Below are 16864 nucleotides of genomic sequence, written 5' to 3'. Positions count from 1 at the left end.
TTTTTCAAGATTCTATTCTCCTGATGTGGCCGTCCTTTTTAATATTGAGAACACAGTAAAAAATAGAAAAAAAAAAGAGAATGGGTTAATAATGATACTCCATTGGAAATTACTTGTAACTTGTAAGTAATAATGATAGAAATTATACAAAATAGATTGTAAAATTCAAAATTTCAGCAAGAAGTTTAAACCACCAATATGAAACAAAACCATAATGAAAACCAAATTAAATATTTCAATAAGATTTGAAATAATGAATACATACAGAGAGCAATAAGGAGCAAATAACGAGAAAATCATATATCTAAAACAGCAGATGTAGCAATGAATTTAGGGAGAACTCTAAACCATCACAAAATAAAACTATCACTGGGAACCCGACTAGTCATCTCTGTTGCTTTGAAGTCTTGACGGAGGAGCCAATCGTTTAGGAACACGAAGCCAAGACGCATATGAATGTGTGCTGCAGCATTTAGCCTTACCCAGTCTGCTCAAGAGTTGTATGTGTGATATTTCTTTATCCTTCCTTTTAGCTTCTTGCATGTCAAGTGTTATTATAGCGACTCAGTGTCTCAAGGCAGCTGCTCATGTCTCGTGTGTGTGTGTGGTGTGTGTGTGTGTGTGTGTGTGTGTGTGTGTGTGTGTGTGTGTGTGTGTGTGTGTGTGTGTGTTTCCCATAGGCACTGGTAATACATCTTGCTAGCGTGTTGAGTGTTTTAGTCATACAGATGTACTGAGTGAGAATGAGACAAATGAATGGGAGAGACAGCAAAGCAACTCAATCTAAGCTAATACAATGATAGCCGCCTTTACATTTCCTCTTCTGGTTTACGATAAGGAAGACCAGTAGCCGAGACATAAGGGGATATAACAGTGCTCCATTAGTTTGTGTTACTCCACCACCTCTCCCATTCACAAGTATAGTCACGGCCTTAAGTCATTACCTTCTCATTATATATCGTGTTTTTTCCCTCAATATTTTGTCCTCTGCTGACAACCTGCTTATAAGAAAAAAATAAAAGAAAAGAAAAAGAAAAACAATATGACTCATGGACATGTTCTCTTAATTTTTACTACTGCTACTACTACTACCACTTCCACTACTACTATTATAGCTGCTACTAATAATAAAAATAATGACAATAGTAGTAGTAATGTTAATAATAATAATAATAATAATAATAATAATAATAATAATAATAATAATAATAATAACTAAACTATAAAATGCAGACAACAAAAACTAACTCCTGACTCGTTCTGTCCACCATAGCTACTAATCACAAAGCAGTCAATAAAAGCAAAAGAAAACGGAAAAGTATGAGCAGATCGTACTTGATATTTAGGGAAAGGATACGAAACACAATGAGCATGGCAAGACTTTCTGGGGGTGACTTTACACGTGGCGTTATGTACATATTTATTGGTTACCGTGCGCTTAGCTGCTGCCTCCGCCTAGTTCAGTTATGGGCGTTAGTTTTCATGACATCAAACTATTATTATATCAGTGTAGGAGTCTAATGGTAATACTATATTGCTAAAAGAAATAAAAAAAAGTATTGTTATTAATTATGCAAAGTGTGTCGTGTTTGGCATTACTTCATCACAATTGTTTACTGCACTAGGCACGTCTCTCTCTCTCTCTCTCTCTCTCTCTCTCTCTCTCTCTCTCTCTCTCTCTCTCTCAAGCATAACTAATCTCGTTTCTTGCTTATCTATACTTTCCAATCTCTCTCTCTCTCTCTCTCTCTCTCTCTCTCTCTCTCTCTCTCTTGAACACAATCCTGCGGGCTAGGATGATGCTATGAACAGGGTTTGTGTAGCTGTGATAAAGGAAGGAAGGAAGGAAGGAAGGAAGTTCATGTGAGTCACTCTATTTTGTATGGGTTCGTTTCACTGCTACCGTGCAACATACCCTGTTAAAGCCTCACTTAGACATAATGTGTATTCTACGACCTGTAATACCCAAACCTAAATGAAAAATAATAAAAAAAAGCAATTATAGTGTGGGTTAATATTACAATGTACTATAGTAGCAAATTAGGTCTTAAAAATATTGATAAACTAATGCGTGTGTTTTTTTTCGTTTTCACAATGTTTTACTGTTACTAATAGTGTAAAAGAGATTGGTATTCTTGGTAATATTCATTTTTTTAGTGGGGTGTTGATGAAAGTTAATATTTCTAAACCTGCTGCGAAATGAGTAAAAAAAAAAAAAAAAAAACTGCATGCCTTCAACTTTCTCTAATTTTGATGTTTTCTTTTGTTTTCATTCCATCCTAAAGAGAAAATCAAACATTTGTCAATGATTTTTTTTTTCTTATTTCTTTTCTTTTGATTTTGTTGCAAAGGCTCTACATAATATACTAGCCAAGATAAATAAACCAATAAAAAAAGGTAAGTTAAGAGAAATTCTGTTTGATTCAAGCAAAAAATAATAGCTTAAGAATATAAGGGTTGGTTGAAGAATCCAGCAGGTTTATGTGTGGCAGTCTTAGTATAAAAACCTATTTACTTATACTCACTTTTTTTCCACATTCACAATTTGTCTAATGCCTTTAAAGAGTTCTTCGTTGGCTGGAAAGTAACACCTGGATTTATCATTTTACAGACTGATTTGACTAGACCTTCAGAATATATGGATTTAATTGTTTCATTACAATTTTGTGAATCAAAGTGCTATATGATTTAGATATATTACTACAACTACTACTACTACTACTACTACTACTACTACTACTACTACTACCACGACCACTACCACTACTACTATTAACTACTACTACTACTATATTGCTACCACTACTACTATTACTAACTACTACTACTACTGCTGCTGCTATACTGTTACTACTACTGCTGCTGCTGCTGCTGCTACTACTACTTCTGCTACTGCTACTGCTCCTGGTACTGCTGCTACTATTGTTACTGCTGCTACTACTGGTACCACTGCAACTATTACAACAACTACTACTACTACCTCACTTACTGCTGTCGCGTCAATAAGCAAGCTACTATTGTTATTGGTCGCTTGGTGCTAAGGAATGCAAGTACACACACACACACACACACACACACACACACACACACACACACACACACACATACCAAAGGCAATACATGTTGGAAAAAAAATAACAAGTGAGAGAGGAGAACCACTTGAAATAGTGAACCAACTTGCCTTACCTGGTCAGTGGTTCAGCAGGTGAGCGGAATGAGGTCAAGGAAACACACTCACACCTGGTTCATTAATTAGTTCACGTAGTTTTCCAAAGACAGGTTATCACAGGTACAGCCTTCAATAGCTTATGTATACACTGATGAAGGAGAACAAAAATACGGCATGCTCTTTCCTAATACATATCCTGATGAAGATTATACACATATTCGCACAGAGGAATGCTGGGTCAAGATGAATAATACACGGTAATACTGAGTGGTCAGCTGTTGCTATTGATTGACCGTCAGTTTTTGAATTATTAAGCCACACACGCATGCTTGCCAATACCACGCCACGCCAAGCCAAGCTGCACCACCCCGGGATAAGCCAGACACACTCATGCACTTACTCACTCAAACTTCAAAAACCTAGGTTATCAAGTTATCTTTTCGAAGCTTCACTCTGCATTCATCTCACGTGACACAGTTTTGTTATATGGTGAAAATGTCTCTCTTCCACTATTACTAACTCCTTTCCTTTCCTTTTGCTTTGTCTCCTTTCCTCTATTTTGTCTTCCTACTTTCCTTCATCTCGCTTTGTTTTCAGTTTCCTCAGCGAGCTCTCTCTTTGAAGCTTCATTTACTTTCCTTGGTTAGTGTGTCGCTGTTTCCTTTATTGGAGCTATGAAGAAACAGATGAAACAGATGAAAAGAAAAATTAAGATATGTTCTTCAAGGTTCGTGCAATGACCATAACTTCTTTTGAGTAATACTATGGTCTCTCTCTCTCTCTCTCTCTCTCTCTCTCTCTCTCTCTCTCTCTCTCTCTCTCTCTCTCTCTCTCTCAATGCGAGGATTTCCTAACACCAAGAGGCTCAAGATGCACTCTTCCTACCCTCCTCACGCCCTCTGAAGCTGTAGGGGGCGGGGTGCGGGGCAGATCCCTCACCAAGGACTCCTGTGGCACACGGGCGCTACGGAGGGACAAGCGGGGTGGCGGGAGGGCGGCACGCGAGGAGTCTGGGAGATGGGAAAGTTGGCGCTTCTTCGTCAGGTTACCAAGCACGTCCTGGCCTTGTCCCTGCGTGGTGGAGGTCTTCGCGGTGTCCACAGTTGAGTTCGTGGCCAGGGACCCGCCTACCATCTGCGGGCGGACAAGGGCTGCTGAGTGTCTGGCCTCCGTTGGAGTATTGGCTCTCGCTGGCGTGACTAAGGACGGGGAGAGGCTGTCCTGGGAAGACACGCGGGACAGGACCTGTAGGAGACGCAGACGGAGGAAAGAGAAGCAAAGGAAAAGATGACTAGAGAGGTGATATACTTGTTTATTTATTTGTTTTTTATTTATTTATTATTTATTTGTTTATTTATCTATTTATTATTTTTTCGTACACGAGGAGCACAAGCCAACATTGAGAGAGAGAGAGAGAGAGAGAGAGAGAGAGAGAGAGAGAGAGAGAGAGAGAGAGAGAGAGAGAGAGAGAGATGCCAGACCCAAAAGAAAAGTTAGAATTGTCGTCTTGAACTGGAGAGTGTCATGAAAACGGTGTTGAATGAATGAATGTTTGAACAGAGGAAAGGAATGACTATATAGTAGAGAGTTACTGATCCATGAATGCAGGTGCTTATGTTGTATTGAATGTATGAATGTATTAAAATGGTTTGCTTAGAGAAAGAAGAGAATGAAATGGCTAATAATGAATGATTGTATTAAAATGGTTTGGTTAGAGAAGGAAGAGAAGGAAATGGCTAGTCAGATGTTATTCAGGATTTTATTTTCTGTTTTCGTTGACTGTATGAGTATTTAAATGGATTAGAACACTTTGGCTTAAGAAGGAAGAGGAAAAGTCTAGAAAATATAAATACACAGAATTATTCTACCCGGTCCTTATATGTACGAAAAATAAGACAAATAAATAGATAATCAAGTGGATAAATGATTAAGCAAGCAAAATATTAGTGTATAAATTAAATGTGAGGAGATTTTACCTTCGATGAGGACTAGAAATCATGAAAATAGATTAAAGTTTGCCAGACATCTAGATAACAAACTCACACTCTACAGAATAAAGGAACGAAAAAAAAAAGAAGGAAAGAAAAGGAGAGAAAATAGAGAAGAACGAAAGAACTCCAGACAATTTGGTATAGATAAAGTGAAAAAAAATGTCTTTATTAGTTAAGCAAAAAAGAACGAAGGAAAAGTAAAATAAATAGAAAAAAAAACCTTTAGAATTTTGCATAGACAGTAAAAACAAACTACCACTTTAGTTACCTATCAAGACAAAGAACGAATAATGATAATAATAAAGAAAAGAAAAAGAAAAAAAACACTTTATATAGAGTGAAAAAAAAATATCGTTGTTATCTACCAAGAAAGAAAAAAAAGCTAAATTGAAATGAAAAGAAAATCTATAAGGAATTTCGTTTATAGTAAAAAAAAGAAAAAAGAAATTCCGCTCTTTCTCTATAGCACAAAGGTAGCCGGCAGTTTCAAAGCACAAATACACTTCACTTTATTAAATAGAGACGAGCTTTAAATGTCAGGTGGCGAGAAGCAGCAGTAATAATAGTAGCAGCAGTAGCGAAGAGGAGGAGGAGGGAACGTCAAGCAGTGGTGGTGGTGGTAGAGATAAAGAACAAGAAAAAGAAATAGCACTAAGGACATAATAAACAGAGAAGATAAGAGAAGGTGGAGTAAGAAAGAGAAGGAAGGGTAGGTGGTGGTGGCGGATATAATAAAGAAAACAGACAAAGGAGGAGGCGGAGGAGAAGGAGGAGAAGGAGGAGGAAAAAGAAGAAAAAGAAAATACATATTAATATACAAAGGCAATCCAAACAACAAATGACCATGAAATCCCACAACGCTCGGTAACTATTCCTTGCTAAAAAGGAGAGACAGAATAGTGAAGAAGAAAAAAAAGAAGAGGAGGGGGGAGAGGAGGGAGAAAGGAGTGTCAGTCGGTGGTGGCGGTGGTGGGTGGCGACGGCGGACAAGAGAAGCAAGAAGCAAGAAGCGCTAACGTTGGCAATCAATGAGAAAGGCTAGGCAGCGTCCGCCCTCACTCCCTCGACCTGAACAGCGCCACATAAACACTGGGAGACATTGATCTGCTCTACTCAGACACACACACACACACTCTCTCTCTCTCTCTCTCTCTCTCTCTCTCTCTCTCTCTCTCTCTCTCTCTGAGATAGATATTTTAAAAGTAGTTTTTTTCTTGTACAAAAAATATATATACGTGAAAATATAATTATAGTCTCTCTCTCTCTCTCTCTCTCTCTCTCTCTCTCTCTCTCTCTGAAACTCTCTATCTCTCTTTCTCTCACACAAACACACTAGAACATCCTCTCTCTCTCTCTCTCTCTCTCTCTCTCTCTCTCTCTCTCTCTCTCTCTCTCTCTCTCTCTCTCTCTCTCTGTCTGTGTGTGTGTGTGTGTGTGGCGTGATCTTCTCATATTGAAGCCCCTAAGCCGACCACTGACCCCGAGACGAACAAATATAAAGCAAACTCAGCCTACCGGGAAACGAGGAAAATTATGATAAAAAAATAGAACACACACACACACACACACACACACACACACACACACACACACACACACACACACACACACACACACACACACACACAGAGAGAGAGAGAGAGAGAGAGAGAGAGAGAGAGAGAGAGAGAGGAAAAACTGAAAAGTGAGAGAAAAAAAAGAAAAACATGCATATTTCAAACCGATAAGACTGAAAATCGTGTCATAACGTGAGTGTGTGTGTGTGTGTGTGTGTGTGTGTGTGTGTGTACCAAGTTTATGAAATATCTTCTCTCTCTCTCTCTCTCTCTCTCTCTCTCTCTCTCTCTCTCTCTCTCTCTCTCTCTCTCTCTCTCTCTCTCTCTCTCTCTCTGTGTGTGTGTGTGTGTGTGTATATGTGTGTGTGTGTGTATACGTACCAAGTCAAGATTCCCTTTCCTGCCGTGGCCGCTGGAGGAAAGGTCAGGGGCGGAGGTGGCCTTCTGCAGGTGGGAGGCGGAGGAGGGGCCCGATGATGAGGGGAGGAGGTCGTCAAGTGAGTTAAGCCGACGAAGGCGTGGACGGAGGGCACGGGCACGCTCAGCAAGGTATATTGACTCCTCTGTGTGTGGGAGATGAGGAGGAGGAGGAGGAGGAGGAGGAGGGAGGAGCAGAAGGAGGAGGAGAGGAGAGGAGAATGGGGAAGAAAGTGTTAATAAGGAAAATGTAGTAGTAATGATGGTAATAACATTAAACTGAAATTCTCTCTCTCTCTCTCTCTCTCTCTCTCTCTCTCTCTCTCTCTCTCTCTCTCTCTCTCACCAAGACCAAGATTCTGCGTGTAGTTGACAGAGAGGTGGAGTCCTGCTGGCGTTGGCATCACTGCGGAGAAAATCATACGTTCCTTGTCCTTCTCTTCCTTGGGCGGTGAGTCTGACGGAGAGAGTGGTGAGAGACGGCGAGGACGTGCGATTCCTGTCCCTGCGATTCCTGTCCCTGCGATTCCTGTGCCGACAATGCCCTGGGTTCCTCCTTGAGTGTGTGGCCTGAGGAAGGTTTGGGAGGTGAAACAGAGGGAGTGGAATGCTGGTGTGTGTGATAGAATTTAGAATGAGATGGTTTGGTTGAGTTGTAAGAAGCGAAGAGGAAGAAAGAGTTTAGAGAAAGCCCGTTGAGGGAGAAATAAAGATCAAGGGATGAAATTGCCACGAAACTAAAAAGAATGGAGTCACAAAGGAAGAGATTCATACGTGGTGCCGATCCTTCACTTTAGAGAAACGGCCAAAGCAGAAGAAGAGATGGAGAAAAGTGGGTGAAAGGAGGGAGGAGACTGGCGTACCTTGTGTTAGGAGGGGCGTGGTGCAGCTCCTGGCCAAACACGCGGTGGCGGCTCTCCAGGTACAGCGCCGCCAGGGTCAAGAGGTCGAGCTCCCCAGCATTTGCTCCCTGCAGCCTCGACGACTCCACATCCTCCTCCTCTACCTCTTCCTCCCGCGCCTCGTCCCCATGGCTCCTCCGTCTGTGCGCACCCTCGTCGTGACTCCTTCTACGTCCTCTCCTGTGCTGGTCATCGCTACTTCTTCTCCGGCGTGAGGGACGCGGCGATGTGTCCATGTGGTGGTAGACAGCGTGGGGGAGTCGTGTTCCTGCACTAGCTGGACCTGACGGCACGCTCCTGCTGCCCTGACTCTCGTGGCTACAGGCGGACTTGGTTGTGTGCGTGGTGGCGTGGCGGAGGGGCGTCAGATGTTGTGTGACACCAGAGATTGCGTCTGTAGGTTCAGGTCGCGGCAGGTGCTCGTTCAGGTTTCTGTCGGGGTCATCCGTGCCGTCCGGCTGTCCTCGCTGGCCTGGAAAGGCTTCTGGGGAGTCCTGGGCGAGGTGGAGGCGCTGCGGGGCGTGGTGGTGCTCCCCGTCACTGGAGATGGTTGGCAGCAGTGTTTGTAGCATCAGCTCTTGGTATCGTTTTAGTTCTCGCATCATGGCGGGGTCGTTAGCCAGCCGTCGTCTTGACAATTCTACGAAGCCTTGTGAACCCGCACCGCCGCCCGCGCCACTCACGCCCATTCCGCCACCCACGCCCGCATTGATGCCTACGTTACTGGCCAGGTCCCCGCTGTAAGGTAACGGTCCACTACTGATGACTCCCTTACTCGCCAGCAGGCCATCCACGGACAAGTTTCCTCTGTTAGCTAACTCGTCACTCCGCCGCCCACCACTCAGCGCCCTCAAACTGGCTAGCTTACCGCCCGCCACCACGCCGTTGGGCTTCGCTGCGCCGCCTATGGGGTCCATACGCCCTCCTTTCTCTTTAGGCGCGGGGACATCCATGGCTTTACCGGCGAGGGAGGCGCGTCTGACCTCCATGCCTCAAGGTCACTGGCACAGACTCAAAGTGTTCACATCAGCGGTGTGAATTCATTGCTCGTGTCTCCCAGAAGCGTGTCACTCCCACTAGGGTCACTCGTCATTGTGTTCGTGACCAGGTAGCCGCGTCACGCCACGCACTAGGGAGGCAGATCAATTTGTGCTGTTTTTACTGTCTCAACCTTGATTCATATCCTGAACACCTTTTATGTTGCACCCCGACTACTTTCAAAGGGTCTACTTGAATTTGCAGACGTTTATAATTTTTTTTTTTTTTACGGTTTTAGTGACAGATTAAGGGGATTTCTACGGTAATAATAGAAGAGACACTCTTGAGAACCCGCCTAATCATCTTTATGGCCTTTGAAAATAGTCGTGGTGAGGATGCAAAGCGCTTCTCAATACTTATCTTTTTTATTTTTCGCTACAGACACACGAGTTTTCCTTCCAGTCTGAGGAGCGGGTGGAAAGTGCCACTTCTCTTGCTTCCTGGCTCTCATGAGTGTCTTCCTCCATGCTTAGGCTGCACCATTACTCCTCTCACTCATTATTTGCTATAGATGAGAGGGTCTTTCGCCATCTGAGTTTGAATGAATGCTCTGGGAAAAACAAATGACCGTATTTTTTAAGATAACGTGAACTCATTTCACTCATTCGCTATAAATAAGTAGTTTTCTCGCCATTCAAGTCTAGATGAAGACTCTGGGAAAAATATTACTTGTTCATAAAGGTAGAATTCATTTCACTTATTATTCGCTATAAAAAAAAGTAGGTTTTCTTGCTATTCAAGTCTAGATGAAAGCTCTGGAGAGAAAGGATAGACAGATTTGTAGAAAACATTACATAACATAGAGGAATAAAAGTTAAGGAGTTTTCGCCCTGATTATTCAACATCTGTTTTGAAAGTGTAGTTCATCACTGCCTCGCAAAGGTCACTAGGTCATTCGGTGCTTGCTCTTCCTTTGCGTTTTCTTGTTTTCCTTCGTGTGATTTGACCTCATTTCGTGCCAGACAAACAGTGAATGCCGTTTCTATGAATTTTTTACGAAGTGCGAGTCTGGGAAAGATAGAGTTAATGGAGAAGAGAGAAAAACGAAAGTATTGGTCACTTCTTCGCACGCCAGCTCTGAACGAAGGAAATGGGGAAGAAGAGAAAGAAAATAACTAGAATATTGGTCTTTCTTTCAAGCAATACACTCGGAATAATGAGGGAGAAATGGAGAAAGAGAAAGAAAACTGTACATAGCAAAAGAAAAGAAAGAAGAAAACGGAAAATAGATAAAAAGTAAAAATAATAGTTATCTCTTTAAGTTTAAACAATAGTTCCTTATCTCACCCTCGCCCTCTTCCACGCAGAGGAAAAGACCATTGGTGATTCAATTAAGCAAAAAGAAAATAAAAGGAAGAAAGTGGAGACATAAGTAGGAGAAAAAGAAAATAATAGTAATTACTCTCTCTCTCTCTCTCTCTCTCTTGGTAATATCACCAGGCCAAAGAACAAAAAGAGAAAAAGAAAACGAAGAAATAAACAAGAAAGAAAACGAAAACATTACTCACTCTGTAGTCCTCACCACCTCTCCCTCTTTCCCTCTCCTTCCGCTCCCACCGTCCCCTTCCCTCCCCCTCTCCGCTCCCCAGCACCGCAAAAAAAAAAAAAAAAAAAAAATGTTATTGGTTATTCCATTAGGCAATTGATATTAGTGTCAGCTTGGTATGTCTGGATCCCCGTACCCTGATGGCTGACTATTTACGACACAACCTGAGAGAGAGAGAGAGAGAGAGAGAGAGAGAGAGAGAGAGAGAGAGAGAGAGAGAGAGAGAGAGAGACGTATCGGTGTGACATATTTAGGGCTGTAACGAAGGAAACAATATGAGAAAGATAGCAATGTGATGAAAAAAATACGAAAAAGTAAGGAATCTGAAATTATGTGATAAATAAAACAATATATAAAAAAAGATAAATAACAAAAAATAACATTGTGAAAAACTAAACCATATGAAATTGTGTGATGAACAAAATGATATGAAAAAAAAATTAATATGTAAAGCTGAACAGTATGGAAGGAAATCAGCTGTAATCGTATGAAGCTCTAAACGAAACAATATTAAAAAAAAAAAAAATTAAAGTGTCTGAAACGAAACATTATGACAAACTACACACGACGAACCATGAAACATCAAAACAAAACAAAAATAACACATGAAAAAAAAAATGAAAAAGAACAAACTAAAGAATATGAAAAATGAAAAATAAACAAGACAAACCAAACACAAAATGACAAACAAAACATGAACATACACAAAAAAAAAAAAAAAAAAAACATTATAGACAACAAAACAAAAACGAAACGAAAGAAACTAAACAATATGGGAAACTAAACAGAGATCATACAAAGACACGCCTGTTAATCTTTTCTTTTTTTCATACCTCAATTAACCTTCATAAGAATCTACCGTCACGAGAGAGCAATAGACGCAAGAGTCACCACATACAGCCCATTAATCTGTCCTTATCTCCTCTTTTATCAGTGCCATGCTATTTATATTCTTCTTTGTGTCGCAGTAAATCTAATCAACACAATGGACCTTAGCGTTAATATGACTGGCTGACTGACGGACTGGCTGACTGACTGATTAACTAGTTTATTTATTGCCTAACTGACCGACTGACTGGCTGACTGACGGACTGGCTGACTGACTGATTAACTAGTTTATTTATTGCCTAACTGACCGACTGACTGGCTGACTGACGGACTGGCTGACTGACTGATTAATTAGTTTATTTATTGCCTAATTGACCGACTGACTGGCTGACTGACGGACTGGCTAACTGACTGATTAATTAGTTTATTTATTGCCTAATTGACCGACTGGCTGACTGACGAATTGGCTGACTGATTGATTAACTAGTTCATTTATTAGCTAAATGACCGACTGATTGGCTGACTGACAGAATGACTGACTTAGCTAACTGACTGACTGACTAGCAGACTTACGGACTAGCTGATACCTGGCTAACGATCTGAACAGCTAATGAACAAACTAGCTAATTTCATATCATACTAACGGACTGATTAACTGCAGTGACGAATCGAATTACTTATTGACTGACTAACTGTCTACCCACCTACCTACCTAACTAGAATAAGTAACTAACTAGCTAACTAACTGAATGACTGACTGAATGATTGACTGACTGACTGACTGATAGCGCTGATGAATGAATGACTAACTTACCTCCTAACAACACCTAACCAACTCAATGACTGCCAAACTCACTCACTCACTCACTCACTCAGCAATTACTCCATCTAAGTCAACATATTCAACCAACTCACTCACTCACTCACCCACTCGCTCACTCATTCACTCGGCTATCACTCCATCTAATTTAACATATTGAACCAACTCACTCACTCACCCACTCACTCATTCAGAATTCACTCCACTGAACCTAACGTAATCTAACCAGCATGCTCACTCACCCACACCCTCATTAGTCAATCCACCACACTAATTTCTGGCATTCAAAAGCAGCTTCAACATACAAACACTGCTCTCAATACAAATCACAGCAATACAAAGCTTACCCATTGATTAAACTATTACACCATTACCTATAAGCGTTCAGTCGATAAAGGGACATTCACCTGATTCCTTTAGGGTTCAGTTTGGAGTCTTTTCCTGAGTGACTATAGTGTCTGGAATGCTGTGAAGTGAGTGAGGAGTCATGGTTTGTGTTAATCTGCATTGGATGACGAATAGAGGTGTTGATTCGATTACTGGTAGGATTAAAATGGGACTTAGATGATTATTGGGCATATTTTGGTGTTTAAGCAAGAACAGACACGAAGCTTTGAAGGTTTTGGGGAACATTTTGGTGGATAAGGGAGGATTAAAATGGGACTTACATGATTATTGGGCATATTTTGGTGTTTAAACAAGAACAGACACGAAGCTTTGAAGGTTTTTGGGAGCACTTTGGTGGATAAGGAAGAGTAAAGACAATTTCAGAGATTATAGATAACACTTCTAGTTTTTCATCATCAGTGTGGGTCAACTTGTTTGTAATTCGTCACGATCTAACTCATTCACTAATTCACAAGTCAACAGCCGCACTGCGCACGTTTTTCACTGATATTCTGACATTCATCTTTTTTTTTTTCATTTTTGGTTTTAATTCTCGCAGGATTTTTTTTTTTTTTTTTTTACGAGATAAGCAAAGGAATGTTAAGGTTGTCAGTGCATTGTATTACACTTCTTTGGCGGTTTATCTTATAATTTGCTTCCTTTTCGTTCGATTTTGTTAGTTTATCTATTCTTTTTTTTTTTTTTTTTTTTTTGTTTTCCGTGTGTGTGCCGGTCCGGAAGTGAAGACGGCAGGCTAGGCAGTCAATGTTTTCAGTGTTCTGTATTGTAATAAGTTGTCTTGGAAACGCGTCCAAATACACCTTTATACTTCCTCCTTTTGTGTTGCTATGTTCCTCTAATGTTCCTTTACACATACACACACCGGTTCCTTTACTACTCTTTCCTTCTTTTTCCTTCCTTTTCTACCAAGACTTTTCATTATTTTCTCTATTTTTTTCTACTTTCTTACGTTTTCTTTATTTGTGTTGTGTGGTGAGAGTAGTGGTAGAGATGGTGGTGGTAGTGGTGGTGTGGTCGTGTGGTGTGGTGGGTGGTGGTGGTGGTGGTGGTGGTGATGTGTCGCAGGCGAGTGGCAACCGTAGACTAACTTAAGAACGTGAACGACCACCACTACCACTTCCACCACCACCACCATCACCACCACCACCGTCACCGTCACGTCATCACCCTCCACCTTTCATCCACCCTCTTCCTCCTCCTCCTCCTCCTCCTCCTCCTCCTCCTCTTCTCACCCTCCCTTCTCTTCCACCTTTAACCCTCCTCCTACTTTCACCCTTCCTCCTCCTCTTCCTCCTCTTCGTCTCCTGCTTACCTCCCAATTCTAATTCTCCACTCTCCCCTCCCTTACTCCTAGTTCCTCACCCCCCTCTCTCTCTCTCTCTCTCTCTTTCTCTCTGTCTCTCTGTCTGGGAGAATGCATTTTGTCCGCTTACGTAAGAGATTGCCTGCGCATGCGTATACACACACACACACAACTAAAAATACCAGAACTGCATATACACACACAATTCTTTTATTCGTTAGAACATTAACAATAAACAACCAAAAATAAGCATAACCGGAGGATAAGTAATCATAAACAAGGGTAATCTGCATATCATAAATAATTACACTCTGGAAGATTACATACAGATACAGGCACACGATTCTTTTGGTTATATAATTTTTTTTTTTGGCATTTTTTTGGCATATTTTCTTTGAGAACTTACACTCTTTATACCTTTTCCCTCTTAGACAACACTCAAGTGGGCCTTTTTTCTAATCTTTTCTTTTTTCTGTCCTTGGCTGGCTGTTTTCCCTTCATAAAAAAAAGAAACACTCTTACATAAACAAACACACACACATACACAAACACACACACACATACACAAACACACATATATACAAAAAAAAAAAACACTCCTACATAAACAAACACATACACAACATACACAAACACACAGGGATCCGTACAAAATCATGTATGCATATTAGTGGTATGTTTTGTTACTGGACTGTTTTCGTTACAAGCCACACTGTTTTATTGCCATCACTCACGAAGACAACGCTTGGACTCGATAGCAGGAGGAATGTTCGATAATGGGATGTGGAATTATGACGGTAACCTCTACTCTGTTTACTCCTTCTCAGTGTATATGTTCCTTTCTTTTATTTTTCTTTGCATCTTTTACTTCTGATTGATATTTTTTCCTTAATTTTTTGTTAGTTGGTTTGTTTTACCGAGAAATCACAGACGTCAAACTTTTATTTTTTTTTTATCTCCGTTCTATAGTGTTTTACAGGTTTAATTCTTGTTTTCCTTTACTTTATTCATTCTTTATCAGTATATGTAGCTTTCTTTCTTTTTTTCCTTTCTTTCTTTCTCTCTTTCTTTCTATTTTTCATATTTAACTCTTGCTTGACTTTTCTTCATACTTTTTATTCTACCAAAAAATCACACTTTTATCTTTTTTTATCATATTTCATAACTTTAACTCGTTTTTTTTTTTTTTACCAAGAAATCACATAATTTTCATACTCTTTTTCCATCTGAAATTTATACTCTTCACGTGATTCTTTCTTCATCCAACTCTATATCTATTCACTTACCCATTTCTTCTCATGAATCTTAACTCATATTTACGTTTCATAAGCCACCATATTTGAAAAGCCAAACAAACTCTCATTTTTAACAATATACCTTCTTGTTTCTTAAGCTGAATTGCACGACGCCTCTCTCCGTGCGTCCTGAAGGGTTCCAAACTTCCAGCACTCTACCTCATGATAATTACTGACTTTAACTTCACTGCACGGAGCAATTACCTCATTTCCTTAATCACCCGATCACTGTTTATCTCTCAGAATTCCACGAAAGCACGCTTGTTCAGGGGAGAGAGTACGAAGGGAAGGAAAGAAAAAAAGTAAGAGAAATTAAGGAAAAAGTAAGGTAAGCTAAGAAAGAGCTGGGAAAGGAAAGGAGACAGGTGAAGGACGGGGAATTGAAGAAGAAGAAAAGGGAGAGGAGGGAAGGGAAGGGAAGAGAAGAGACGGAAAGAGAATGGAATGTAAACAAAGGGAAAGGAAAAGGAAGAGAAAGTAAGGCAGTGGAAGGGAAAGAGAATGTGAAATGCATGAAGCGAAAAGTAGGGAAGGGAAGAAAAGAGAAGGGAATGAAGGAATTGAGGGAATGGAAGTGAAAGGAGGGAAAGGGAAAGGAATGGAAGAGAGGGAAAGAAAAAGAAAGAAGAAGAGAGAAGAGAAGCGAAGAGAAAAGAAAAGAAAAGAGAGAAGAGAGGAAAGAGAAGAAATGTGATAGGAAGAGAGAGGAACGGAAAGAAAAGGAAATGAAGTGAAGGTAAGAGAAAGGAAAAGAGAAGGAAATGGAAAGGAGGAGAAGGGGAAGGGAAGAAGGTAAGGGAAGAGAAGGGAAGAAAAAGAAAGGGTATTACTGAATGGTGGTAGTAACAGTAAGACATTTTTACTTCAACATTCTCTTCTTCGTACGAATCTTAACCTCCTGTCTCATCACATGCTTTGAATCCCAAACACCTCGTTCTGATCTCACCCTTACAACACAGCTTCACTCAGGCTCGTGTTCTGAAACGCTTTGCTCCATCACCTCCACTACCTTCAAAGGCCACAGAGATGATTTGCCAGGAGTCATTCCTCTTATTGATGTAGAGATGTCGCTTATCTGCCAGTTCAACAGTAAAAGAAAAATAATAATAATAAAATGAGAACTCCAGCAACCTCATCTTCAATATTTCTAAAGGCCACAGAAAATTAGCAAGGTTTTTAAGTGCCTTTCATCTTAACGGTGTAGAAAACTTGTTCATCTGCCGTGAAAAAAAAAAAGAAGAAAAATCATCCTTAAGAACCTGAACAACCTCATCTCCGTTATTCATAAAGGACGTTGATATGATTAACCGGGTTCTTAGTAATATCTTTACTCTTAACCCCTTCAGTACTGGGACGCATTTTTACTTTTGAGTTCTGGATATAATTAGACGATTTTATTGACCATACGAAGGGTGTATGGAGGTCAAAAGATGAATGGCCACAGTCTTCATTATTTTGATCCCCACATAAGTACCTGAAGCTGTATAAAATCGCCAAAATAGCTGGTAGAATGAATATGAAAATACGTCCCATTACTGAAGAGATTAACAATGTAATATATCTTCTTTCCTATTAATAATGTAGAAATTCT

The 16864-nt window shown here is 40.5% G+C and overlaps 2 protein-coding genes across 5 annotated transcripts in view; both read right to left on the bottom strand.

Annotated features, from left to right (window-relative positions):
- Window positions 1-3243: 3243 nt before the first annotated feature.
- On the bottom strand, window positions 3244-13681 carry LOC123507893. 3 transcript variants are annotated; one of them, XM_045261180.1, is made up of 5 exons: window positions 13625-13681; window positions 7997-9623; window positions 7480-7703; window positions 7098-7279; window positions 3244-4414 (listed from the first exon to the last, which is right to left on the bottom strand). In XM_045261180.1, exons 2-5 carry the CDS (start codon window positions 9022-9024, stop codon window positions 4004-4006), a joined length of 1845 nt encoding a protein of 614 aa, XP_045117115.1. In that variant the 5' UTR covers window positions 9025-9623; window positions 13625-13681; the 3' UTR covers window positions 3244-4003. The 3 variants fall into 3 exon arrangements, with proteins under 3 accessions (XP_045117115.1, XP_045117116.1, XP_045117114.1); XM_045261181.1 differs by lacking the exon at window positions 13625-13681 and adding an exon at window positions 12675-13603 and having other exon boundaries at window positions 3244-4303; XM_045261179.1 differs by lacking the exon at window positions 13625-13681 and adding an exon at window positions 12675-13602.
- Window positions 13682-14172: 491 nt separating this feature from the next.
- The window catches only part of LOC123507844, a 14312-nt gene continuing 11620 nt past the window's right edge, over window positions 14173-16864 (bottom strand). For both annotated transcript variants that reach the window (XM_045261102.1, XM_045261101.1), the window contains one exon: window positions 14173-16864. This exon is cut by the window's right edge and continues 309 nt beyond it. The gene's annotated coding sequence lies outside the window, so the exon portion shown is untranslated.

Source organism: Portunus trituberculatus, chromosome 23 (assembly GCF_017591435.1).
Source record: "Portunus trituberculatus isolate SZX2019 chromosome 23, ASM1759143v1, whole genome shotgun sequence".
Classification (NCBI taxonomy): Eukaryota; Metazoa; Arthropoda; class Malacostraca; order Decapoda; family Portunidae; genus Portunus; species Portunus trituberculatus.
The sequence above is the reverse complement of the archived record's forward strand: the minus strand, read 5'-3'. Positions and strand labels throughout refer to the sequence as shown.

Bases quoted from the DNA above. Each gene is read 5' to 3' on its own strand.
- LOC123507893 (XM_045261180.1), bottom strand. From the start codon at position 9,024: ATGGAGGTCAGACGCGCCTCCCTCGCCGGTAAAGCCATGGATGTCCCC. The intron at 7,704-7,996 runs GTACGCCAGTCT...AACCTTCCTCAG, and splicing joins CACGCCCCTCCTAACACAAG to GCCACACACTCAAGGAGGAA. The intron at 4,415-7,097 runs GTACGTATACAC...CGTCTCCTACAG, and splicing joins GGAAAGGGAATCTTGACTTG to GTCCTGTCCCGCGTGTCTTC.